General features: G+C 38.1%; 2 protein-coding genes across 4 annotated transcripts; both read right to left on the reverse strand.

Annotated features, from left to right (window-relative positions):
• Positions 1-4,566: 4,566 nt before the first annotated feature.
• LOC140936061 (uncharacterized) lies at positions 4,567-11,258 on the reverse strand. 2 transcript variants are annotated; one of them, XM_073385643.1, is made up of 4 exons: positions 11,072-11,258; positions 8,709-8,988; positions 7,790-7,872; positions 4,567-6,046 (listed from the first exon to the last, which is right to left on the reverse strand). In XM_073385643.1, the coding sequence occupies exons 1-4, from the start codon at positions 11,093-11,095 to the stop codon at positions 5,858-5,860; spliced, it is 576 nt and encodes a 191-aa protein (XP_073241744.1). In that variant the 5' UTR covers positions 11,096-11,258; the 3' UTR covers positions 4,567-5,857. The 2 variants fall into 2 exon arrangements, with proteins under 2 accessions (XP_073241744.1, XP_073241743.1); XM_073385642.1 differs by lacking the exon at positions 11,072-11,258 and having other exon boundaries at positions 8,709-9,431.
• Positions 11,259-19,228: 7,970 nt separating this feature from the next.
• On the reverse strand, positions 19,229-26,681 carry LOC140936062 (uncharacterized). Of its 2 annotated transcripts, XM_073385644.1 has the most exons (5): positions 26,621-26,681; positions 26,420-26,480; positions 24,721-25,046; positions 23,782-23,864; positions 19,229-19,862 (listed from the first exon to the last, which is right to left on the reverse strand). In XM_073385644.1, the coding sequence occupies exons 3-5, from the start codon at positions 25,037-25,039 to the stop codon at positions 19,653-19,655; spliced, it is 612 nt and encodes a 203-aa protein (XP_073241745.1). In that variant the 5' UTR covers positions 25,040-25,046; positions 26,420-26,480; positions 26,621-26,681; the 3' UTR covers positions 19,229-19,652. The 2 variants fall into 2 exon arrangements, with proteins under 2 accessions (XP_073241745.1, XP_073241746.1); XM_073385645.1 differs by lacking the exon at positions 26,621-26,681 and having other exon boundaries at positions 26,420-26,581.
• Positions 26,682-27,433: the final 752 nt, after the last annotated feature.

Raw genomic sequence — 27,433 nt, forward strand, 5'->3', positions numbered from 1 at the left:
AAATTTACGATCAAAGGTGTGGCAACAATCAGTCACAATTTAATAATTTTTTTTCTCTCTATTTTTTTAAATAGTGGTTACATTATTTTTCACCTCTAAGGTAGGATGAAAGCAAAATTGGCCAACGTGCCCCATGCTGCGAGTCAACTCAAAACATCTTTTAAATATTTACCATGACTGATTTTATTTTAAAGCTAGGCTGCGTTCAACTGCGAACATTATTTTCTGTAAATCAGAAAAAAGAGAATACCGCCCTTCATCGCACGTTATCTAACTTAGGCCCATGAATATCATTAGGTTAAAAAACTGAGTATTGAACGTATAGTGACCAATCACGATCTATTACGTTACTCACTGCAAGCCATGAAAAGTTTTAGCTTTGTTTAAAAGTCTTGTCTTCCCTGGCGACGCAAGCATTGCATGCGTTAGTAAGGAGGATGGACTTGATATAAGCACTGATAAGTTTCAACACAAGAATATCAAAACCTTGCGTTCTTCCTACTCTTATGCTTATATATATCACGGCCTTTATTCTCACCTCGCTCTGCATAAAGCTTGTTATGCTCATGCTTATATAGTCGAACCGCCGTGTTACGGACACCCTCTTAAAATGGAGTGACATCTCTTTATTACGGACCTTATTCCTTGTCCCTGGTCAAATTAAGCCCTCACATTTTTTCTAAATTCAACCCGCTTTATACGGACACTATTTCTGGCCCCCTCAGTGTCCTTATATTAGGGAGCTTAAGCAACGACGACGGCGACGGCAACGAGAACGGCAAAAAAAGCAATAGGTTCAGATTAGCGAAACTTTGCGCGTTTTTTTGTACATTTCTTAGCCGTCGTTGCACGACTGCAACATGAAAGTGCCTAAATTCACGTTTTGTCGAGGACGGGAGAGCAAGGCAACAACTTTGTTTTTCTTTTCCTGAACTTTGATACAGTCCTTTAGAATTCAACTCCAAAAACATTTGCCAATATTTGACGAAGTAAACGAGATGTAGTAAGCGCGATAAAGTTTGATGCAGCGCGAATTCACTTTTTAAGTGACGTTTTTGTACCCGTCGCCGTCGTTGTTGCTTAAGCTCCCTATTAACGGGCTCAGACTTTACTGTGCGCCGATGTTGGTCTAAAGTCGGACGTAATTCAATTTAGGTTCGGTACATGAGTGGAGCGGCGTCTGAACCGGGCCTAACTTATGTTTGGATTATGTTTATGCTTAAGGTTGTGCTTTCGTCGATAGTAAGAAGCTGGGTTTAGACTTTGATAAAATTAAAGGGGCACCCAACGACTGTTTTCTGTAAAACATCTGTTCGGTGAAGCAAATATTGTCTAGAATTTTCTTCTGCTTCCGGACGGCTGGAAACTTCTAGATGAACGTTCCATTCATGTACAATTTCCGAAGCTTAATCTAATAAATTCCCTACGATTTTCTGCTGTTAAATTTTTCATATTTTACAGTACCAAGGTCACATTATCTTAGAAAAGGGAAACCTAAAATTTTCGGATTCTAAAATGTGATAGAGGAATCACAAAAATTTTTAAAAAAACGTGAAACGTTAACTTTCACCTAAAATGTTCGGGAAAATAATACTGAAGTCCTTGTAATTTCGAAAAGACTTACGTTTTCCTAGGATGACCAAGCAGATAAAAATTTTGTAGCGCCGCTTAGAATGCATTTCTAGAGATCTGAATGTACTCTGGATAGCCTAAAAAGTGTTTTCAGCGTATTTTTTCGGAAACCGCCGTTTGGTGCCCCTGAAATTAGTATAAAGATATCGGGAGAATTAAAACCCGGGTCGGTCTAATAAGACTGTCGTTGAAGTCGTTTTATCTCCTAAACTAGGTAATCTTTAAGAAATTATGCTGTTGTTAGTACCGTGGGAAATTAGTTCAGCTCAAAGATGCTTTGTAAAAATCATGATGCATTTGTTTATTAGTGAATGGGCAAATTTTAAGTGACATGCGTTGAGTGAAAAACAGAATTGATTCTGAAAGGACTTGGCTGATTCAACATACATGTACATCAGATGTCTCATATGACAATAAAAGCTGCCAAATCTTAGAGCAAATGGTTCGTCAGTTTAGGAACTTTGCTGTCGATCAGTGTCTGGAAACTTAATGCGTCCTTTATATACGAAAAAGAGGAATGCAAATAGCAATAAAAAGAATGCAAATAGTAGGGATTGAAGGGATCTATAAGGTCCCATTATTTCAAGCAATATTCCCTCATCGCGTAGACTGTAAATTAATAGATGGAAAAGAAATGTAATTTAATAGTCATAGTCTTATTAGCAAGAGGTAAAATTTGTTGCAGTATAACTGATTAATTTAGGCGCAGTGCAAAGGTCGGTCTTTTCATGTACCGAATGTACCGACGGTTGATTCAGACGTCAAACTTGACTAGTCGGGGTCAATTCATTTTCACGATGTTCGATGGTTTAAAATGCTTACAAGTGAGAACAAATTTTAGTAATTTATGCATTAGTTGTTCGGCATATGAGAGGTTCGACGTTTTTTGCACTTTGAAACGTAGTCGCTCGACAGTCGCCGTGTTGGCCACTCGATTTTAATTCATGGGTCTACCCAACTTAGACATGTCGCACTTTATTGATTTAAACTTCGATCTCTTTATCTACTTGATTGAGGAGATTAGGTTCAGTACATGAAAAGATCAACTTTTGAACTGGGCCTTAGAGTCATAAACATAACGAGGACAATGACAGGTGGTCTTTCATTTTGTTCGTTAGGCGAAACAGCTAGGATTAAGATACGTCTGACGGAAACAAAACATTTTAAATCATAGATACTTTTGGTATTTTAGAAGAAACAAAAAGCACACTGCGGTGATAAACATAAGGAAATATAAACGCTTTTCTGGATAGAAATAAAACTTTAACTTGACGTTTCGTATGTTCCCTAGGTTCGGACAAAGATCTTCAGAAGTATAAACCGTCGAATAATTGTTTTATCATTCGATCACCAAGTTTGTTTCTAATGAATAAATATCTTCGGGAAGCGAAGCGATCCGCCATTTTTCACCCAATAGCGATCGCAAGAAGGAGAAAAGCGTGGTTTCGTTTACGCATGAGCAGAATATTATTTGCAGCCAAGCACTACGCCACACCGCCTGAGTTGGATGAGGTTGGTCGACGACATTGCGCATAAAGAGACCATTATTCAAAGGTTTGTAATTCTGAAGATGCATGTTGGAACATACGAAACGTCAAGTTCAAGTTTTATTTCTTTCCAGGAATACGTTCAATCTATATCTCCTTAGTTTATCACCGCAGTGTGCTTTTCGTTTCTTTGTAAAATCATTCTCAGGAAAACGTACGTTCGGTAGAAAAATAAAATAAAGGAAACAGCTGTCATTGCAAGTATCATTAGTTTGGGACATCATTATGTTTTGTAAAATATATCAGAAAATGACAGGAAGCTTTGGCAGTGCTGTCTTGTCTACAGGCGGGTTTCTGTTTCTGTTTTATTCAACCAATCTACATCGTTCCATTGTTAAAACGTAAACACCGGATAACATGCTCTGCTTGACGCCTAAAATTAGGGGCGATCTATCCAATATAATATACCCTTTGTTGGTAATACTTTTTAGAACTATGATGGCAATTTATCGGGACATGTTCATTTTGCTACTGCTGTAGAGCTCAGAGGTAGTTATTCAGTTGCTCCATGAACCAAACATAAGGATGATACAATACCTACTCGTAACTTAATTGATGTACACACTCGCCTAAGGGTTCCTATGTAAAAAAGAAAGTACAGTCTCTCTTTATGTACACTAAAAAGAACGTCGCTCGATCCGATCCTAGGATGTGCCATTTGACCCTGAAAACAATAAGCTCTTTGCAAGTTTTCTCCTTTCAACCAGCTTTTTGCAGTTACTATAAACCGGAGGCTGCGAACACAGACGTATTTCCGCTCGTCGCTTCTCTCCTTCCACTCTACTTTTCGGGTGGAGAGAAGCGACGACCGGAAATATGTCTACGTTCGTAGGCTACGTAAACCGCCGCTTAGAAGCCCTGGACTTAGACAACTTCGTAATGGATTTAAGGAGGACCTATAAAAGGAGCTTCTTATATCCGAAGGGGCTTATAACCGTAATAGAAAAAGCGCGCTTCAAAGTTCTGATCAAAATTAGTTTGACTTTACTGGCCATGATTTTTTATAATAAAGCTTTAAAACTGACTTCATGATAATATATGTGGGGGCTTTAAAATCGTTTTTGTTTTGTTTACCGGTTATTCGGCCATAATTGTGGGCCATAGGGTGGAGGTCGGGGTGGGGGGGGGTGTTGAACCTTATACAAGAAGCGGCAGTTTACGGTATGCGAACAAAAATTTCGCTCATTATCTTTTGGTTTAATTTCCTGTATTATCAAAAGAAGTCTTTCTTTGTTGTGGTCCCTGAAGATACGAAAAACTCTTTTACACAAAGAAGGGGTGAGTCGTCGAAATGGATCAACCTACTAACTTTCAAAGACAATTTGCATTTTACGAAATGATACATACAGCTATGTGATTGTTGTTCACAAACAAACGAGAACGGAAGTTTTTTTTTTTTTAAATATCAGTTTTTAATCATATTTAAGTTATTACATCGACAGTTTGTAAAGATTAAAGAAATCGTACTTAGGGATTAAAACAAATCAGAATAAATTTTCCTTGGGTGACACAAAAGGCTAAACTATTCCACTATAAACTATAATTTCTATCATAATTTCTACTCTTTTTTAACATTTGTCTTTTAGACAAAGTGTTGAAGCCACTGAGAATAAATTATTCTTTTTTTTACCAAGAGAAAGGCGAGTGGTCGAATTAAATTGCCAAGTCAACTTGACACTAGCGGCACTTGGCACATAATTTTTTGCTGTCTACAAACAAACGACGATAAAATTTTAAGAAGTCACCTTTCAATCATGTTTACGTTATTACACGCAGAATTTGTAATGATAAAAGAAAACTTATTTAAGGATAGAAAAAAAAATCAGAAAACATCATCCTTAACTTAACTGTATTTCACTATAAACAACTATTAGTTTCTGCTCTATTTTTACTACTTTTTATTTGTATTTGTCGCTTTGCATGCTCCCATACATCCTTTGCTTTGTTAAAAAGCATAAGAAGTGAGAACAGCTAGCTCTTTTATAATCTTGTTAACTATATTTATCGACCTTTACCATTTTACCAAACACTGAATTAATTTATCAGGGGCACCCAACGGCAATTTTCGGGAAAATATCTGTTCGGAAGACGATTTGAGATCTAGAATTTTCGGAGCATTTGTTGTAAAATTTCTTGCTTGCCTGCCTCTCCTAGGATTTTCGAACATCTACAAAATGGTATAATTACCCATTTTTAACGGATTTTGACCCTAAAAAAGGCCACCTAGAATTTTCGGGAGCCTTTTCCTGGCTGAAATTTTCGAGAAGGTAAGTTTTTATCCCTTTAATTTTCGGATCACTAGACTTTCAGCTAGGAAATCCGAACAGATGAAAAGTTTTTAGGGGATAAAAATATGCCTATATCTACCGTTTGAATACTAAAATACGTTCAACAATGCTGTGTTAAGTGGTTTTGAACTATATCCTCGCTGGGTGCCCCTGATTTATATTAACCATGTTTACAATTGAGAGAATAAAAGGTCCCTATCAAGGTTCATCCAATTAAGAACTTAATACTTCAAAATGTTATCGTAATTTCATAAAATCACTGCAACCTGCATTTATTTCTATTCTAAAATTTTTAAAAAAATGGCCTTAAAGAGATATTGAAACGATGAAACAGTCTCTCAGAAATCATACTATAACTCGCCTAAATGTTACACTCTTTTGAACAGCCCTTCAAGGAAAGAAAGGCAAAGAAAGACAGGGAAAAAAACTTAAGACTATTTCCATGTATCCTGGACGTCTCGGAACACAGAGTCGCGAGTCCTCGCTGGTTCCTGATTCTTGTACAGGATCACGTACTAATGTTTCGGATTGTTCCCCACGCTGTATCAAAGGTGCGTAGGACGATGAAGCCATATCATGCTTTTGAAACGAAAAAAGAAGAAAGTCAACCTCCTTTTAACAAAGAAATTACTATACAGAACAAATATTAAATTGTCACAAAAATCGTTCCTAAATAACTACATGAATAAATTAATAAAAACATTATAAACGTGTTTAAAAGACCTCCTCTTGTCCAAAGAATTACAGAAAATGAAGCTGCTATAGTCCCTTGCGTTTTTAATACAAGAATTATCTCGTTTATATATCAGATTCAAATATGTTCTCATGTTGTGTACTGTGTAAGACTAGTCAGAATTGAGTGCCTTAAAAAGAAACTAACATGAGCAAATTGCTGAGTTTCACTACGCGAGGCAGGAAAGATACCTAACCGTGTTAAAAAAGACAATTCTAACATAGTCACAACTTCTCTGCGTTTTTCTTTTAATCGTAATTCATTCATTTGATCCCTCAAAGACACCGTCAAACTACTCTTGTCGTCCCGGCATCATAACCTTGTGAATCCGTTAACTTTTTAATTGAAAAATGTGTGCGCATGTTGTTACAAACACCAAACTATATAACTAACTACCTCTATACATTTAATCACGAACCTTTCGCCTAAAATTAATAGTCTATCGCTAAGTATAATGATAGCTAAACTTTACTTTCACATTCTCCAATGATGTAATATTGGCAGACAAAAGTCAAATGCTTCGGCTTGTTCTCTGAAACGGGAACAAGCCGAAACATTTGACCCGCATCGCCAGTCTTCTTAGGCCATCCAGCGTTCTGCTACAATTACAGTAACTTATTACTTAAGTAACCATACTTCACTTTGAAATGACATTTATAATTTTCCACTGAGTGTTAAAAAGGCAACACTAAACAGGGACTTAGCTAGGATTTTCCACAGGGGCGGATCTAGGGGGAGGGTGCAGGGGGTGCGCACCCCCCCCCCCTGGGATGACCTGCGGTTTTCTAATACAACTGGTATTCTGCCAAAAAAAAAAGAAATTAACTATGTGGTTTATTGGTGTTGAATTAGAGCAAGAGACGAGTGCACCCCCTCCTGAAAAAAATCCTGGATCCGCCCCTGTTCCAGAGGTACGCGAAATTTTTCAAATCCCTGCCTTCGCTCTTTTAAAAACCCAATTCCCAAGTCAAGGTGAAAACTAAGCGTTCCTGCTTGTTAGCTCCATTGTAATTGCAATTGTCATGCCTTTCTCTGACTATATCATTTTATGAATCACGTCGCTTAGCTGGAAAGCAACATTCGGGTGTGGAAAAAAAGAATATTTTAAAGAAACAAGCAGAGTTAAATGAATTGAGACAAACTTTGCATTTTAAATAATACATTGTTTTTCATTTAGATGCTTTTTATTATTATCGATTTTATATTATTTTCATTTTTTTACCCTCGACTTTTTCAGGTAGGCACGTGCGTAAGTACCGGTAGCTACGCCCCCGCTGCAAACTATTTCTGAGTACTATGACTTATCAGTCTTATCACTATCCCCTGTTACTATCACTTACTATGACATATCACTTTGCGCATACAATATAATTACCGCGTTGTTTCAAGAAACACTCTGGGGCCTAGTTAACAAACTAACTAACACGCGAAGCAACTAATGAGTTTTCAAAATGTTAGTTACCCATAATATCTGTGGTATAGTAACTGTTCATTCATATTACAACTTATTCATAAACACAGTAACAGTTATTTGATGCTGTTGTTGGCTGTAAGGCCCAAGTGGCTAGACTAGTGGAGAAATACAATACCTCTTCTGGCTCGCGGCTGATGTACGGAGGAGGGGGAGGCCGTCCACCAGAGTCTTCCACGTAAAATCCTCTACCCATCAAGTCTAGAAATGTAAATCGAATCACAGTGTGCAATATCAGTGAATGGGCCTCATATGTTAAACAAATATTTGTTGAGGATTTTGTGATATCTGGCGGGAATAACCTGGCCTAGCCTGCAGGTGCAACCAGGCTTGCGGAGTAAGAACTATCAGTTGGCTTGAGGTATAAGATTCACCGCGATGCCACCGCGATTCTACGTTTTACATTGTAGTGTTTTTAAAAATATAAGGCACTGTCGCATTTCCAGGAAATAAAAGGATAGAAAGTGAATAGAAATTGCTCTTCGAAGTCACTCAACTTGTTGCACGTGAAACCTTGTCTGCCAGTTCTGCCAGTAGCAAAATAGCAGCGGCCACCATTGTTCTCGAACTGCATAATTCTTCTTCATTCAATAATTGTTAAATAACTGATTTGGCCACTCCTTTCTTTGCCCTGCTTTGTTCGGCGCTAAACAAGGCGTGTAAGCCACCTTGACCCTTCCCATGGTACTTTGCATTAACCTGAAAGCTTCCCATGTTTCTCTAGGCGCCTGGGCATGGCCTGGGTATTCGCCTCCGCTATTCGCGTGCAGCTAGTAGTGAAACCTGACCCAAGTAAGTGGTTGCCCTAAAAAAATCCACGAATCAACGCGGCCTCACACCAGTTTATTTTAGCTTAACATTATTTGTCTTAACTATAAAGTGTAATTCTGTCAAAACGCTGGCTCCCTATTCTTTATTTCGGAAAAAACAAAAAAAACAAAAACGCGATACCTTTTAAATTAAATTAACTGATGCTATCAATATCCTAAAACGATCAGTCCCATATTATTTCAACGCAGGCCATACGAGTAACGTACCTTTTTCGATGATTGAAATGGCCTTTCTGTTGCCAATTTTAAATAGACCTCTTAGCAAGACTTTTAGTGAAATTTTTCTGGAATCGAGGTCTTCAATTAAAGCCTTTGCTGGGTGGCAACCAGTCATTCGTATCTTCTTAATATCATTTTCTGAATAAATTGAAGCAAATGTGTCACTTCTCATAAGTTCCTCCCAGTTCAAGGTGGGTTTCTCCAGGGCGTGGGAAAGGTCTTCGTTTGCTTGTCTAGATAAGTGCTGGACTTCCCAAGTTTCCATTTCCTGTTGATATAAAATAAAGAGAACCATCCAATAGTAACAAAAAGTTAAAGATATGAGTTGTGTCACGAGATACCGCCACCAACTTGAGTTAATTATAGAAAGATTGAAAAGAATTTCACTTGTGGTTTTTGAAACTTGTTAGCCTTAAAGTTTTTCTATACCATAAAAACTGCTATAAAACTTTGCTTAAAAACATTTCAATAATTTTTCTTAAAAAAGTGAAAAACATGACGTCATTATCAAGTCAAAAGCAAAACGCGTCTGACTGAGGCCCTGCCAGGGTAAATTCCGACAAGCGACATGGCCCAAATAGTAGCGACAGCGCGTAAAATGAAATCGCGACGAGAGACAACCTCCCTCCGCCAAATTGCGACACTGACGGCAAAGCCGACAATACGCGACAAGCATTTATGAACACCGGCACGAGACGTTTTAAAATTCAGACGGGCGACATTGGAACTCCCCCCCGCCCCAACCCTAACCCTAACCCTAATCCCCCCCCCCCCCGCTGACAGGGCCTCATGACTGTCCGAGAGGGTCGAAACGTTAGCGTGTTTTACGTAATCTTTTCGAAAAAAATTTGAAATCTTTTTAAGCAAAGGTGTTATCGCAGTTACTGAACCAAACAAAAAAAAGTAGGGAAAAAACCCAAGGGAAAGTACCTTTCACTCTGTGCTGTTTGCATATATAAAATCAAGAGCCATAATAGCTCTTGATAAAATTGCATGAAGGGAATTTCCCGCGGAAATGTAGCAGGCTGCCAAAACGGTTTCTCCTCGCTCTTCGCCGAAACGGATGTTTTCGCAGGCTAGCGGAAATGCGTTTCCATTTAGTAAGAAGAACAAGTCAAGGCATTTGTTGTTGTTAAAGGAGCTGCGTTACGAAATTTAACAAGATTAAACCAGTGAAAACAGCCACCAATGCAAACATGAGAAAACTGCTCAATACATAAAAGACGGTAAAAATAATTCAGCAAATACAAAAGGAGGCGAGGATGGACAAACTTGAGGGATCTTGAAGAAGATTGAAACGGATTGTACAACGGATCCAGCCACCAACTTCGTCTTTCGATTACACACTATGGCTACTGATTGCACCTGAAAAAAATTATCTTTTAGCGGCATCAGAAGCCGAGCATATAATGCTTCTGGCCCCGGCATGAAGTTTGATGGTGAATTCATTTTACCCGATATACGTGAACGTTCAATTGTTAAACGGCCCTTTTCAGCATCTAGACTGAGAGCAGTCTCTTAATTTTCTTTTGAGATTCGCTCACCGCGCTTGCGGGTCTGATGAGGGAAGGTATATTTTCAGCATCCAAAACGAAAGGGAAACAGATATTGACGCGATAACTAATGAAAGCTTCGACCAATTTAGTCTTACATTTGTTTTACCTCGCTTTCCAAATATTTCAACAACAACAAAATAATAATAATAAAATAAAACGGACCGATACCTGAACAATTATCTGGTATGTTGTTAAAAACGACACAAATAAAAAATATGAGATGAAATGACATATAACAGTGATTGTAGTACGTTTTTGCATATTATTTTATAAACTTGAGGGAATTTCCCGGTTAACCCCTCTTTGTTTTTTAAGGAAGTTAAATTTAGTATCAAATTGTATGAATCATGAATGTTTTCAGCATGCCGCGTCAAGAATATAAATAAACTGTTTCAGAATGCTGTATTGATTTCATTAGGCATCTAAAACATTGCTTACCTTGCAAAAAGGAGAACAACGTTCTTTGGGAGTTTTACTAGCGGTCAAAAAGTTCTATAATCTGATAAACGAGTATATTTATGCGCCAAACTAGCTCGCCACTATCTATTTCTCGCTACAGTCATCAACAAACGCAAACACTTTCCCCCGACGTTTTGATATTCCCAGCAGAAAAAATGTCAAATGTTTAAAAGCGATCGGTAAACTACGTAAGAGTTAAAACATAAAAACATGATCAGTAATGCTGTGAAAGATGAAGTCAAAGTAAAATAATTTCGCTGAAACTGTTGCTGATGCTATTATATCACTCTAAACAAGTTGTACTATTTAATTTCAGCTATTAAAGGCAAAACTAACCTCCTGATATTTTTTGCTTGTCATGCAGTTTCGTACTTCGAGTAAACCTCGTCTGCAAATATAACATAGAATGTGAGTCGAATCTAGCGTTCCTAACTGATTTAGTATTCCGAAAGTGTACCTTTCGATTCCTCCTTAGGATCGCAACTGAAACTAACAATCAGACAAACTGAATCGCACATACCTGTTACTCCTCCAGATAGCTGTTTTCCCGTCGAAGACCACGCTCTTCTGCTGAGTTTTATTGCGTTGACGTGATTAAAGTTCATTCAACCTCAAGAAAGGGGTTTTCCCCAACTGTGACGTATGTTGTTTGTACACACAGAGGCCACGTGCATGGTACATGCAGTGAGGGGCATTAACCGCAGCTGGCCAAAGCGCGTTATGTAAATTTAACTATCAAAAACCGCGCAGTGTAACACAAGTCCATAAAAATACATACTACGTTTATCGCAGAAACTCGCGAAGCTCGGGCAGGGGGGGAGGTCCATAAAATGTCAGGGATGGAAGGGGGTAGGGAATTGGAGTAAATTGGGTAGCTTGGAAGGGCGGGTTTCAACACTGGCTCTAATATTGGAATGTCAGATGTACTTAATCTCCTTTTGGTTGGAGTAAATCTGAACCCAGTGGTCTGTCGTTAAAAAAGGATTTTCTGGGACTTTAAGTGGGGCTGGCGTTGTTAAGGAAGGGTAGGCAATGTTTCATAGGTCCCGTGTTTACCCCATCTGACCCCCCTACATCTGTAATTATAGTCAAAAGAAAATGGGTGTGATAGTGAATAACTGCACAAAAGAGAGAATATGCAGCTAACTCATGCCATCTTTAATAATAAGTGTAATAATAATTACTTGTGAAGCGTGTCATTAGTAGTGAAGTGTGTCATTAGTAGATCAGTGAAAATAACAAGTAAATGCTGGTAATTGACGAAAAATATTTATTGTTAAATGAACTACAGCAATGAGAGTGTTTGCACTTGTTGTAGTACATAATGCCAACCTCTGGAAATCTAAAATCTGGAGACTCTTTTTTTTGCCTTCCCCCTCCTCAAACATCAATGATCAACCCCCCCACCATAATCACAATTCGATCCAGTCCCTAATCGGCTTAGGACATCATATAAAGTCTTACATGAGGTAAAGAACCATCACAATTAGCGTTTATGATTGTAATGGGGAAATAATCTTTGTCACTGATGAAATACATGCGAAAATGCCCCAGAAACCGTACTTTGACTGAAAGAGAATTCGAATTTTGGGAGAAAATGGGATAAATTCCAAATTAAAGCACAGAAAAGCTCATAACTCTCGTATCCGAGAGAATAGTTGCCATGTATGATAATCAGACTTGACAATTAACTGTTTTTTAAAACAGTTAGGTGCAAACATAACCACTTACACTGAAATAGAAATTACATGTAGCAATGTCATTAAGGATGCAGTTGAGGAGAATTGTGTTTATGATGCTTATTGAATATGCAGTACCCTCATTAGCACTGAATTATCCCTTTAAAGAGTACCAAATCATTTGTGAAATTGTTCACAGAACTTTATTTGTGTACATGGATGAGAAACAAATACCCATGCAAGAGTGAATTTTTATGAAATGTCCACATACAAGTCATGTTGAAGTTGATCAGTTTCTCAATTCTCAACATGCATGACCTTGTTGAGGCATGGTTGCCAGAGGAATAGTTTTTGAAATTCCCAGACTGACAGTCAAATGTATCCTTTCCCTGACCAAATGAATTGACAATTTGTCCAGGTATTAATGAATTCCAAAATTCCACACAAAACTTCGTGTACTGGACACAGATGACGTAAAGCAAAGGACTTCTTTGTTTTCTGTTCAGAGAAAATCTGCTTGGTATTGTTTCAAGGCTGTTGTTCTTTTGTTTTACGTCATCTGTGTCCGGTACACAAAATAAATGCCCCAACTCCCATCACAACCATCCTCGCCACCCATTTAAATTATTACATGATTTTGTGCTGATACACTTAGTTTTTTTGTTTGCTGTGTGAAGTTTTTCTTTTATTTACATTTTTTTTCTGTGTAGCTGTGTGTCGTGTGTACCTGACCCTTCACAAAATCATTTATCAATAACTTAAATACGGCTGCCCAATCTCTTTAGCCCTCAATGGTTATTATGGGCAGCCTGTACTCTCTCTATTTTTAATACTATTTTATATATATATAATTCAATGTGGAGTACAAATAAAGTTGATGTTGTTGTTGTTGTGAATGTATTAAGCACAGAATGGACTGATCTTATAGGGAACGCTATACCAATCTGCTTGTCGTTTAATTTCTGGAAACAATATCGTTGTGATGGAATATGTTTAACTTCGGTGGATATGCAGAAACATGTCACCTCACCTCTGGAAGAGTTTAATTTTCCTTGACTTATACTGAAATTCCCTGACTTGATAAATTGTCCCTTACGGGTAAAATAATTAATTTTCCTGGCATTGTAATAGATGTCACACACTAATATTGTGAGGAGATCCGAAATACAGATGTTCTTTTCGAATATTTTAGGATCTAAAATAGGAGGCCAGCAATAATAAATGTTTGTAATGTTTGACTTAAAAGACACAGCTGTGTTTATGTATATGCTATACATAGATATATATTTGTACGTGGGTTGGTTTTGGAGAAGTAAATGTAATAAAAATTGTAAACGAAAATTGTGTTCAGTAAGGTCTTTGTTTACCAATGTAAACGCTTCCCTACAATTGTCACACATTCTCGGTGTCATATACTGTTCATTGTAAAATAAAGCTTACTGTAAAACCCAATGTTGCTCATGGTGTAAAGGCTGATAGGCTGACGTGCATTGTACAGATCGTGTAACTGTTGCTGCCTATCGTTGCATCGAAGAAGATAATTTTACTGTAAACTGTAAGCGTTGCCTGATCTCCCCATCGCTTTTTGAAGCGTTGGCAATCGGTGTTCTCTCTCTTCATCGGCTCCATTTGCAGTGTAATTGTAGTATTTTGTCGCTACCTCTGTACATGTTTCTGGTCGAAGCGATATTCTCTGTGCTTTGCGCACGGCTTCTTGTTAATTGTCGTCGTCTTCTTCTCCGCTCGCGATGAATTTTACTCGGCGTACTCCAGAGGAGTTTCGGTTGAAAATCGAGGATTTCCAGCGGTGTATAACATTTGCAGACTGCAGACCACAGACTGCAGACTGCAGACCGCAGACTGCAGACTGCAGACCACAGACTGCAAACTGCAGACTGCAGACTGCATGAGGCAGCAAGACTGTAAATTAAATGAAACCAAAAATATGGTAATAAAGGTGGCGTCATCATCAACATTACCTTGTTCCGAGAAGTACATGTAAGGCCTAGAAGCGAAGTTTATATTTTTCACGAAAAAATAACAGACATGATTCCTGAAGGAGTTGTTGGCTGTTCTTCTCGTATTGAATTAGAGCAGAATAATGTCTGCCGAGGTCACAAACTCGCTCATGAATCCATAGCAACAGGCTAGCAATTTAGCTTGCACCACAGACGAAACCAAACTCTGGTTATATATTAAGTCTGCCTGTGAAACAGCGCTGGAATCCTTATTCTACGGAGGCCCCACCTGTGTACTAGGATTTGAGTATGAGCAATGATTGGCCTGTTAAAAAAGCCATTCTCGATTTGCCTATTTAGAAATTCAAAATGCACTTCCAGTAATTTGTCGAGTCCAGGTAGGATCTGTTCGGTTTAGATTATTTGGCATATCCTTAAGTATTGCTAAGATGAAATACGTCATTTAAAAGGTGTTAAATGTCCGTGATCTATGCTAGTTGTTTTCGTCGACGTAACTGTTGTAAGCACGAAGTGCTCGCAATTTAAACACTTTTTTGTTTTACAGAAGACTACTATTGAGACAGGCATTAGAGGGCATTGCTACTTGTCATTATCAATTCACAATAATCAAAGAAGAATAAAGAATCAACGCAATTAGTGATATACCGGGTGAGTCAATAAAGAGTCGCGTCAGTGAAGAATAGCCAACAGCATCTTGGAAATGAGGCCAATGTAACTTTGCGCAATAATATCAACCTTGTTCCCTGGCTACTTTCTCACTTTCACACGATGTTATATTTTTGATGGTGTCACCTTTATTATTAATTTACAATCTGCAATCTGTGGTCTGCAGTCTGCGGTCTGCAGTCTGCAGTCTGCAAATGTCATACACCGAATGGACTTCTCCGACTACTGATCTGATGCAGTTTGAAGTATTGAAATGTCGAGTTTCTATTGTCTCGAAGATGTTTACATCATTTTCATTCAGCAAAAGCGATACAAAAACTCGCATAAACAAAGGTTACACAAGTAGAAAGACACACTAATCAGTTCGAACAAACATTGAAACTTTTCAAGTGTGAAGACAAAATTAAATTACCTGCATTTCTCTTCTCCTCGGCCGTCAATCTGAATTCTGCGTATAAACAGCTAAGCTTATTTAACTAGAAGTTCTCATTGAGAAGGGAAGTGCTGCCGTTAGTTGCGATGCGAATAGGACAAAGAAAGTTTGTAGAAAAGTTGAACATATGAATTCTTTTTTATTAAAGTCAATAACTTAGGCTTGCTGGCATTATGAAACACTCAGAGCGTAATATAAAAAATGAACCGATCACGATGACAAATATGATCACCATGACAAACTTGCTTACATTCATATAGAGCGGTTTTCACTTGACTGTCGAATTGGGATTGGTTTTGGTTTTGGTTTTGGTTTTACTACGTCCTTTGGTTGGCTAGTGTATTTACTTTGGTTTTGGTTTTACGACAGTCAAGTGAAAACCGCTCTAACTCGCTAAGGTTTCAATACCATTTTGTAATTCATTTTAATAATTCACGAAATTCTAAAACAACAGCAGTGCTGATAGGCTGTTTCTTCATCGAACAATCATCGTACACAGGATGAGATGAGTTGCGAACAAATAACGTAAAGGCCAAAACTTGTTTATTCACAGGTCAGGTAGATGTACAGCACAAGCCGTTCAGTTATGTAACTTACAATCCTGATTCCCGAGATAACAATCCCTCGCTATAACTAATCTTGAAACCTAGAATAAAAAAAATTAACCGAAAAAATGTTCCGTACAATACTTCTTGAACTGTTCTTACCGTTTAAGCCGTTTAAAAAGACAGCAAGCATCCGATAAACTACAATTTCTGCACAGATCTTACATAGGAGCAACCTGCCATTTTGTTTTGCTCTCAAGAGGAAAACGGGAGCGGCAGCTAAGCACTTGCTTAAGCAAACCGCTGACTGCACAGCGCTGCAGTCACAGATGAATGCCGGCTGATGCCCGGCAGCAAATATGAGCTTAGCTAGATAAAAATGTAGTCACAACAGTGGATTAAAAGCGTAAATCTGAGCAGAATTAGACACAACTTACATATTTCGCTTCCTTCTCACTTAAAGCAGGTGAATTGAAAACTTTTTTACGAAAAGACGAGATTCTTGAATTACCGAGACGGCAAAATACGACCAAAATGTTCTCCGTAGTCCCGACTACGCGAAACAGCTCAACAACTCATCGTAGCCGCAGGACTATGTGGGAAAAATGAACAGTCACGTGGTTTTGATAATGCGCAGTAGCATGTTTAACCGTAGTCGTAGTCCCTAGTCGCCGTATCCTGTCAAACTCCCTATTAAGTGGTTTATGGTGACTTGGACACTCTAGGCTAATTTACACCAAACCGATTGTTTTTGGTGTCACACGCTGGAACGCACGTGGCTCTTGACTGCAGCTCAAATACAAGATGGTGGACAGTCTGGCGAGTTTTGGTTCAGTCCAAATTACTGACTGATACTTGTGGTCTGTTAGACAAAGTGGTTGTGTACAAATGTTTGAAACGGCGAAACTGAGACAAGAAGAGTTCTTAGTTAGTTAAAAGTGACTAAACAAGAAGAAATATTCGGAACAGTTGCTATTGCGTCGAATTGTGTGTCATCAACATAAAAGATGACTATTAAATTTTTGAAAATGTTTGCGCGAGTATTATGCTTTGAGCAAGTGAAGGCCTTGACAAACATTTGGGAGAAACTGTCTACAAGTAAGATAAAGGGGTAACATAACTCAAGCCGAATGGCGTGAGATATTATTAATGATCTCTGTCGTCTCTACGGAAGCAGCAAACCTAAGCCATGTCTAGTCACCGCAAACGCTGTTGCTTGCCGGAAGAAGAAGAGCCGAGAATTCAAGCCCAATACCCGTAATGAAGTTAACAGGAAGATGAAATGAGACCAGCTCCCATCAACCTGCCACAAGTGTTTTTTTAGGATCAGTCACCCTGGAACAGCTTATGGACGCCATCCTATGCCTGGCAATTTGATCTGATACACTCAGAGTTATATTATCTACGTTATTTTAAACCACACACTTTATGACGGCGGTTTTGTGCCTTGACACCCGAATACTCTGAATACTAGCCGTAGTAATACAGATATTATTGACGGCCTGTACCAAACCATACAGGGGCACCCAACGTCAATTTTCGGAAAATATCTGTTCGGAAGACGATTTGAGATCTAGAATTTTCCCAACATTTGTTGTAAAATTTCTTGCTTGCCTGCCTCTCCTAGGATTTTCGAAAATCTAAAAAATGGTAGAATTGCCCATTTTTAACGGATTTTTACCCTAAAAAGGTCACCTAGAATTTTCGGGAGCCTTTTTTTCTGGCTGAAATTTTCGAAAAGGTAAGTTTTAATCCCTATAATTTTCGGATCACTAGATTTTCGACTAGGAAATCCAAACAGATGAAAAATTTTAAGGGATAAAAATATGCCTATATAGTACCGTTTAAATACTTACATACGTTTAACAATGCTATATTTAAGTGATTTTTAACTACATTCTCACTTTTCTCGTTGGGTGCCCCTGACCATAGTTGAGAAAGGGACCGGTGTCCGCCGAGTGTCCACTCAAAAGTACCATAATATTGTGACAGTGAAGGTTATGGAATTTATACAAACCAGTATGACCACTGAAGTTGTAAATATAGTGGTTGCCATCAGTTCTAATTTCTATGATTAGCTTAACCCTTTAAGCCGTAAGAGTGATAAGTATCAAATGTCTCCTTGTAATATCTGTGCTTTGTAAAACAGAGTGGTCATGAGAATTACGGACATGATCACGCAAGATGAATTTGCTTGATATTTTATCAACTTCTCCCCACTACTTCTGTATGAAATGAATAGCGGCAACAATGAGATTTCAAATGTTGATCTTAGGGTTTAAAGGGTCAATGCTCAACGTAGAAAGACTTTTGAAAAGTGTCCAATTTTTGACAACCTGTGAGAGTTTCCGGTGTAAAAGTCGTTAGCAACATCAGCATAAGATAGTTCATCCTTTTTTGCATCATAGTAGACCTGAGATAATTCTTGATTTTTCTGAAGGCACTGAAAGACCTTTCACTCAGTCAAAGTGTTTGTTGCAGGCATAGCTAATATCAATTTCAGAACTGTTGCAGTCTCACTGAATAAAGCAGGTCCATTTGCATTAAGAAGATCTATTATGGATGACACAGACCTATGGAACGTTCTTGAGCATGCATTTTCAAAATAGTAAAATGCGTTTCAGGAAGTTCCTTGTTTGTATCTGATCATAAAAGCTGCAGGTTGATAATGGCTCACTTGAGAAATCTTCCCCTGAAACTGTCTTGAGAAGCTAGTTTTCAAGATTCGTATGGATTTTATACCCTGGCTGAAGTAGAATCTAGACTGGATCCCGTCCACTATGAAGTCCAAGCTAAGTCCAAGGCTTCAAAATATATACATCTGTAATAGTATTGTTCAGTTCCGGGAAAATGTGCGTCAGATTGTCCTCAATCAACAATGTGCTTCTCCAGCATTATCTTCATTGTGCGACAATTTACAATCGACATTTTACAATCGAAACACATCGAACTGTTCCTTTGTAATATATTAAGCACGAGAAGCAGTGTTTCATCACCAGATGAAACACTGAGAAAGGAGCTGAAATACGACGCGCGCGCAGCGGAGTATTTGACGAATTTTCGAGGTGTTTCATCTGGTGATGACACACTGTGTCGAGTGCTTGAAATTACTTCTCAAACAAAATGATGTTAGAAGGAGAAATTAAGGATTCAAAAATGAGCAGTTTTTCATCTGATTTCCAAACACTCAGTAAACATTAATTTCCTTTGTATTTTCTTTATGAATTATTTATGAGTTTGAGAACTACTATTCCTATATAGCTATTTCACATTTTCTGATCTATTTTTAATCTGTCTTATAAGCGATCACCTATAGTATTCATTCATTACTTTTGTTTCAAAGCTTGAGACGTGAGGCTAGGATATCTGAGCTCCTTTCTTATCTCGTTACCCATTAAATTTGACTCAATCTACACTATTTAAAAAAAAGAAAAAAATACTCGTTGGGTACTCCTGTTGAAACACTTTAAAAAGTTAACTATCGGTGTAAGTTTAACCTATAACTAATTTCAAAATAATGAATTTAAAATTAATACTTGTATTGACGTCTATTCCTTAATATTGCCTCAAGTCACTAATATAATAACATGTCGACAGGGCACTTTTGCCATTGGCCTAAATATTACTATATTCTTTTGGGCGGCCCAACAATTCAAAGCAAGGCAAGAAATAGTTGAAGATCATTCCCATGTATTGTTGGAGTCGATCCGGATCGCACGGACGGTCTTCCTTGATTCCTGCTGATTCCTGAACAGGATATGTTTCGCCTTGTGTCTTTACTGAAGAGGCACATCTGGCATATGACAACGAAGCCGAAGAGCCGTTCTGAAGCGAAAAAGAAAGAAAATAGAGAGATTAAGAGTCACGTTTACGCGAAAAAGCAAACGTGAATTTGTACCACGTGACGAGGATTTCGCCTTAATTGTCGTTTACTTTTTATAACTTCTACTAAAAAATTAAGCATTTTCATATCAGTTTTACCCATAAGAATTGTTCTGAACAGTTTTTATCTGCTTATTTTCTATTCTGAGAAATTCTCAACTTGAATCTGAAGTTTGCCGTTTGTCGTAAACGCGACTCTTAAAATCAACTAACTTCGCTTTAGCGACAAAGAAGTTATTTAAGGCCCTGTTCGCAGTACGCAAGCCATTTCAGACCCTCTTTTTTAGTGCGAACGATTTTTTTCGTCTACCAATTTTCTCAAGTGTCACCAAACTTCAGAAATGCCTTCGAGAAAGTTTGGAGTCCCACCAATTTTTTGACAGTCGACAAAATCCTTTGTTCCTTGACAGCTATCCCTCGTCGAATCATCGTATTTCGCGCTAACGAGACCAATTAAAGTTCCTTTATTTAACGACGTTTTTGGTTACAAAATAAGTTAACCTTTGCGTGCGTCAGGTGCAAAAAAGAAAAATTGGTATAAACTACAACATTTTCAAACTTTATTTTTGCAAACGACAAACTCTATTTTTTTGTCGTTTTATGAACAGGGCCTAAGCTATAGAAAACGTTTTCCGTGTTTGCATAGCCTCATATAAACACGAGAGGGGATGGGAGAATTCGACACGGTTATGCAAAACCGAGACGAAGTCGAGGATTACATAACGATCAAGAATTCTCTTAACCCCTCAAGGGGGTTGAGGAGGATGTTCTTGTTTTGCGAAAAAGATGCTTTCCAAAATAGGGATTTTTCTTGCTTAAATTGTCAGCTTGAGAAAAAAAAATTAACGCAGCATGTCTCTTAAGATTTTTTGAGTGTCGGTCAGCGAGGAAATGGGTAAATAAAGTAAACTTGTTGAGTTTTCAACTCAAAACCTTTTTCAAATTCCATGCTCGTCTCTAGAGCCATTTGTTTCTTTTGGTCTCCGGTTTGTCACTGTTCGGTTGCACAGTAAGCCGAGTGGCTCTGGGGATGAGAATGTTCAAATTCGTTCTTGCGTGATAGCGCGCGAAAGCAAAACATCTTGACGTCACAACCATGTTTACAAACTCTCATGCAAACACGACAAACGCGACCCTCGACCCATCAAAAATCAGGAGGGAGCGTACTATCTTTATTACTTTATAAAGGATGACTATTAAATTGTCGAGAGTGATTTTAATAAATAAATAACTAAAAAATAGATAAACTGACACGAACTAGTCTAACTAACAGATATTTAACTAATTTGTAAAGCCCCTTTTCTTTAAATTACAGAAATTTGGACCCTTCCTTTGTTTATAAATCTAAGGATTAACCAGTGCGTATATCAGATTCTGTCAAATATACTCTTAGCGATCAGAATTGACTGTCGCTAAAACAAAACCAAAGTAGTTTGAATTGGCCAGTCACAATAAACGCAGACAAATTACTAGGCATAGACAAAGGTGAACAACATGAGGGAGTTGCTTTAAACCGCTGAGGAAGAGGGAGCAACCTCGCAACGTCTGGTATTTCGTACCATTTTCAACGCACATTTGGATAAACTTTGTACAAATCAACAAGAGCGAGTTGATGAGTTAGTTTGGGCCCCTGAGTTGATTTTTCTTTTTTGATCGTTACAGTCTGAGGGCGTTTGCTTTTTCTTGATTTTTATAGCGGCTCCGTTCGAATTTCTGTTCTTTTTTTGATAAAACATTTTATCTCGCTTTTTATCATGATCACTTTTTCTTGCTTACTTTACCTAAATGACTCATTCTTATAATGCAAAATGCACTAAAATTTCATACTATCCAGATGACTAGTTAAAGTAGCCGTATCGATTCGCTTTCGTTCACCCATAGCCTGAATACATGTAAATGCAGGCGTACTTTGAGGGGCTAGCCAAAGCTGCTTGTCTTAAGTTTGACTGAATTGCCGTAACCACCGTACCTGATTAGATAACAGGGATATTCGATTGGGAGGAGGAGGAAAAACAACCCTTGGCGTTTGGGTTGCTCGCCTCTGGGCGCGCAGCAAGTCGTTTCGCGTTAACCGACTCTCTCCTCAGCCGTACGGAGCTACTCTGACATCAATGCAATGTTTGGTGATTGTGCACACGGTGAATAGGAATTCATCGACTTGACTGATACATCGCGCTTTTCTTTAGATTGTGATAATTGACTACTGGTAATTGACTATTACTTTCTCGGTATGTCACCCATCACCATTATCATAAAGACCCTAAGTCGTAATATCATTTAAACTACAATATAATTTTTGAACCTAAACTACAAACCGCTTCACCCAACCCCCCTCCACCTCAACTTTGCACCGTTTCTCCTCCCCACTTCCCCACTATCGACGTCTTGATTGACCAATAAAATATCTAGTACTATAGCTACTCCAGAAACATGAAAATACGTTCCCTATATTAATTCATGTTCCTTGCCTAAAACTAGTCCATTTCCAAGAACAATGATAATTAGACATATATAGTGATATGATTAAAATACCTCCAAAATCATAAAAAAAAATACGTTTCTTATACTAAATCGCGAAAAATCGCGTTCCATCCTCCTTAACCTAGTCCAGATCTAAGTGCAATGATGGCTTGATCCATATTCACAGTGATTTATTGGCAGAAAAAGGTTATATGTTTCGCCTTGTGCCTGAAAATAGGCACAAGGCGAAACATATGACCCCCATCGCCTGTCGTCAAAGCATTCCAGTGTACTACCACAAATACATGCAGTTAGTTAGTTAGAAACCACCTTCAACGTGAGAATAACATATAGCTTGCAATTACGAGTTTTAAGAGTAAAACTTAATTACTTGTAACCACTATTTACAAAAAAGAAGAGAAGTGTGACGTAACGAAAATTCAAATTTGTGAAATTTTGGGATAGAAAAGAATGAAAGAAATAAAGAACATGATGAAATATGTTCACTTGTCAAAGATGAGCTAGTCTGTTCCAGGATAGCTCAGGGATGGATGACGTGTAAGTGAAAGGGACGAGAAAACATGAGCGCGTGATCTGGAAAAAGGAGGCGGGAGTGGAAAAAAAGATCATTAAACGTTTCTGGGAAACCGATCACCTACTCCTCCCTTAAGCCAAAATTAACACTTATTTTTAACTTAGGGCAAAAGGTTGGCGTAGGGGAGGGGTAGGTGGGCAGTTTCCCAGAAACGTACAATGATTAAAGGAAGCCGCCCTTCCTTTTCCCAGTTTCCTACCGTTTTGTTTTCGTGTCCATGCTTTCTCAATTCCGCTGACCCGACTATCTTGGACCCTAGCCTAGAACAGGATAAAAATGAGTCTGTTATTGCAAATTGGTGGGGAGATATAAGTACTATTATGCTCTGATGACTTCTTATAAATCCTTATAAGACAGGTCTGGATCGTATTGGAGCATAAAAGTACTTAATCTGCGAGCAAGCCGTCCATTTAGGGGATATCGTGAAAAGTACACGTGCGAGAGGCAAACGAGAGGAGACGCTTGCTCGCACCAATTTGAAGATCAACAGGCTCATTTTTGGCAAGTGAACATATTTCGTGGTGTTCTCCCTGGATGAGCCAAGCTATCCCTTGATTTCACAAATTTAGTTTTTGTGACGTCATCTATATTACACGCATGTACAGTCGTATGTACCACTTAATCATATCATACCATGACCTTATAATTTTAAGAGATAAATTATAAGCTATCTATATCTATAGGGCATAGTGAAAGTTTAATTATATTACAAAATTTATTTTAAACATAGTAATATTCATTCCATATATTTTTGTTGTTGGTACAACAAAACAGCCAAAGTGGTTAGACTGGCAGAATGGTAAATACCTCTTCTGGTTGTCGCGGTATGGAGAGTGAAGGAGGCGGTCGTCCACCAGAGTCTTGGGGGCTGAAACTATTGCTCATCGTTTCTAGGAATGACATTAAAGAGGGTCTCCAATAAGGTTTTCTGCTCAGTGTCTGGGAATTACCTTAATTAGTCGGAATTGGAGATTTGGATGGAGAAAGGGAACAGGGCTGCGGAATTCGGAGAGAGAACGAATTTCCAGAAGGGGGAGTTGGCTTTATTCAATTAATAAAATAAATCATTTTCATTCAGTTAACATGACGCAAGTTGCATACTTTCTTCTCGAACTGGTCGGGATGTAGGCTTGATTACCAGTCGCTGTTCGAAAAATAAGCCCGCACGCCTCACGAGAACAGACTCTCTTCTCGGGGAGGGCAAAAAGAGCGGCAGAAATCAAGCCTAATCGAGACCCAGTTGGAGACTGGACTGTAAGACTGTTAGTTAAAATAACTTAAAAAAAAACCAGTCATTGCACTTAATATCCTTCCGTACGCGTTATAGACACAATCGAGGATTGGGCATTACTATAGACATACATGTATCGCACAAAGATTTTGGAACAATACATTAAATTGCCAGTTGGTCTTTTACATGACTGGATGAGGAGAGGAGCTCGGGCCTGTGAAAACTGATATAACCAATAAACCAAGCTGCCTGTAGAAAGAGCGGAGCTATTTATTTCAGGTTCTCTATTTTCAGAAACTAAATTTATTTCAGCTATATTTTATATTCTTTTAGTTCTTTCATGGCACGTCGACATGTACTTCTTTTTTAGCGCCAAAAGCAGGTTACTCTTTATTTTGAGTAAACGTCGGACTTTTACTTTATGAAGAAATTCTATTAAAATCCGAAAACAAAACATTTCCATAGATATGTTTCAGCCCATGCCGAAGCGATGACGAATGATGAGAACAACTTACCTTCCAACCATTTCTCCCGATGTTCAATGATCGAAATTGCCTCTTCGTTGCCAATTTCTCTTAGACCACATATCAGGTCTTCCAAAGGTGTTTTCCGCTTTGCGAGGTCTTGTATTAAAGACTCCGCTGGGTGCACGAGGCCCTGACTTTTCAGTCGTATTTTCTCGGGAGCATCGGTTGAGTATATGGAGCGAAAGGTTCGACTTCGCATTAGGTCCTCCCAGGAGTTTAGGGTGGGTTTGTCCAACGAGTGGGAGAGGAAGCTAAGCGTCTTACCAGACAGGTCCCCAACTTCGATTTTTCTCGGCATTTCCTGCATGTTTAAACTAAGAGGATGATCAAACAGTAGAGCAGAAATTTACTTTCCACTTGCCACGATCACTATTCGCCAGTTTCACATAGGCTATAATTCATCTTGTTTACCCCCCAAAATTTTGCATAACCATTGTTTCCAAATTCTCCTGGGTATTACAGTCATCAAAAGAGAAATCAAAGACAACCAGCGGAAATCGAGCCCAGGCGGGCCATCGATGGGATCATTTATACAGACCCTATCCTTTATTTCCTTCTGTCATTTAGTGAGTTACATGAGATGATTTGATCCGTTCCGATCCTGGTTTTGTTGACTCCTACTTAACAAATTTCAAGGCTTCCTGAGAAATCGATTACCAATGGTCAGTCACCAATCAAAAATACAGGCCTTCAGGAATAGACTGGGTTGTATTTTTTTGCCTTCAGCAAGCTAAATCGACATCTAAATAAAATCTTCATTCAATTCATTCAATTTTAACCCTACCTTTAAATATTTTTAGATAAGGAAGGAGATTCTGCTCACAGGGTACCTAATGTACACTGTTAATCAGTTTCACAACGCTTTCATGATCAGCATGAGTTCATTAAAAAGGCTATTAAAACAGTATAAGAAGCGATTTTTAAAACATTTGACTATAAAAAACTGCTATAACACTTTGCTTAAAACATTTTAAGAAATTAAAAAAAAAACGTTGAAAACATGACGTTTCAGCGTTCTCGGTCGTCATTATTAGGTCAGAAGAAAATAGTGTCTGACTTGATAACGACATCCGAGAAGGTCGAGACGTCGTCACTTTTTTTAAACTAAATTTCAATAAAAATTTCTAAAATGTTTTCAAGCAAGGTCTTATCGCAGTTCCAGAACCACAAAAAAAAAAAAAGAAGAAAAAAAAAAAAGAAAAAAAAAAACAACGCTGGGAAAAAACCCAAGGGAAAGTACCTTTTACTTTGTGCCTGTTTGCATTTTAAAGTTGCTCAAAGGGAATTTCCCACGGTAATCTTTCCCTTTACATACGGAAGAGCAAGTCAAGGAATTTGTTGTTGTTAGGCCGAACAGTGTCACGACATTTAACAAAATTCAAACAGTGAAAACAGCCAAGCTGACTAAGACATGAGAAAAACTCAGTCAAGGTAAAAGAAGGTAAAAATAATTCAGCAAGTACAAAGACAAACTTCAACAAGATTGAAACGGAATAAGTGGTTTTTTAAAATTTGTAAACCGAACCCGACAGCCGCAACCGATAGACCCTTTAACACGAATGTGCACGAAACTGTTTACACTTCCCACCAAAAACTGAAAAAAGAAAAAGACTATTGGTATTATGAACTCACAGGTAATAGAATTTATATTCGAGAAATACCCGTCGCTGACCGTCGCTTGCTTTACCTTGTACGTGTCCAAACTTTCAATTTGAACTGAATTTATCTTGAATTCTTTCTTCTCTACTCTGCAATTGTAAGGTAACTAACTTCAACTTAGTCAAGCTAACTGTGGGATAAAAAGACACCTATAACTTAAGCAATCGTAAAGTACCAGCATCGAAAATGACAGATAAGTTGAAATTCGCAACAGCCACTTCGCACATACCTTTGATCCTTCTTGGAGCTCTTCTCGCTCGATTGTGATGCAATTTCGTTGCAACGACTTGCTAAAAGGTCCACTCAAAGGGGCTTCCCCAACAGTGACGTATGTAGTTTGTAATAGACTAGGCTGAGTTACGACACGTGGAGATCAAGTGCATTGTACGTTTCCCCGCCAAAGATCTTTATTCAAACAGTTAAAAATAGCCCTCAAGGCTGTTCGACAAGTGACTTATTAAGAAGTTTTAAATTAAAAAATCAGTGTGAGGAAACTTTTATTGACAGTCTTTGTTAAGTGTATTAATAATGGTAACTTGTTTTGACTCTCCAGCTCTCTCTCTATGGTAATTCAGGTTTGTTTTGGCAAAACAAGATATTTTGTCAGAATATTAATAATGTGGTCACGAGAGACTAATTTTATTTTGAGGACTTGACGTCATGTCATAGTCTGTTCTTTTGTTTAGATTTCGGATCCAATGTCTTTAATTCTTTATTACTAATAAAACTATTGTTATAATTAAATTCTGTTTTGACCCTAAATTTTGGTGTAAGTGTCTTTATAAGACTGATGTAAAGACAGCTGCGAAATTGATCGCTACCCATTATAAACTTTTTTTATTCAAGAGATTGTGTTTCATGTAGAGTCAACTTCCTTTAAAATTTATCACGGACTTATACATGCTCAAATTTGGAAACATCATATTATTTCATCGCATGGAATAGAACACAATACGCGTGCTATAATCGGCAAAAAAAAAAAAGAAATCTAGCAAACAAAATAAAGAGTCAATCTTCACTTCCCACTAAAAAAAGAGGTTTA

This window comes from Porites lutea, chromosome 4, assembly GCF_958299795.1.
Source record: "Porites lutea chromosome 4, jaPorLute2.1, whole genome shotgun sequence".
NCBI lineage: Eukaryota > Metazoa > Cnidaria > Anthozoa > Scleractinia > Poritidae > Porites > Porites lutea.

Excerpts from the sequence above, each read along its gene's own strand:
- LOC140936061 (XM_073385642.1), bottom strand. The coding sequence starts at position 9,015 with ATGGTTCTCTTTATTTTATATCAACAGGAAATGGAAACTTGGGAAGTC. Across the intron at positions 7,873-8,708 it reads CATTTCAATCATCGAAAAAG|ACTTGATGGGTAGAGGATTT; the intron begins GTACGTTACTCG and ends TTACATTTCTAG. Across the intron at positions 6,047-7,789 it reads TCAGCCGCGAGCCAGAAGAG|CATGATATGGCTTCATCGTC; the intron begins GTATTGTATTTC and ends TCGTTTCAAAAG.
- LOC140936062 (XM_073385644.1), bottom strand. The coding sequence starts at position 25,039 with ATGCAGGAAATGCCGAGAAAAATCGAAGTTGGGGACCTGTCTGGTAAG. Across the intron at positions 23,865-24,720 it reads TCGGGAGAAATGGTTGGAAG|AAACGATGAGCAATAGTTTC; the intron begins GTAAGTTGTTCT and ends TGTCATTCCTAG. Across the intron at positions 19,863-23,781 it reads TACCGCGACAACCAGAAGAG|AACGGCTCTTCGGCTTCGTT; the intron begins GTATTTACCATT and ends TTTTCGCTTCAG.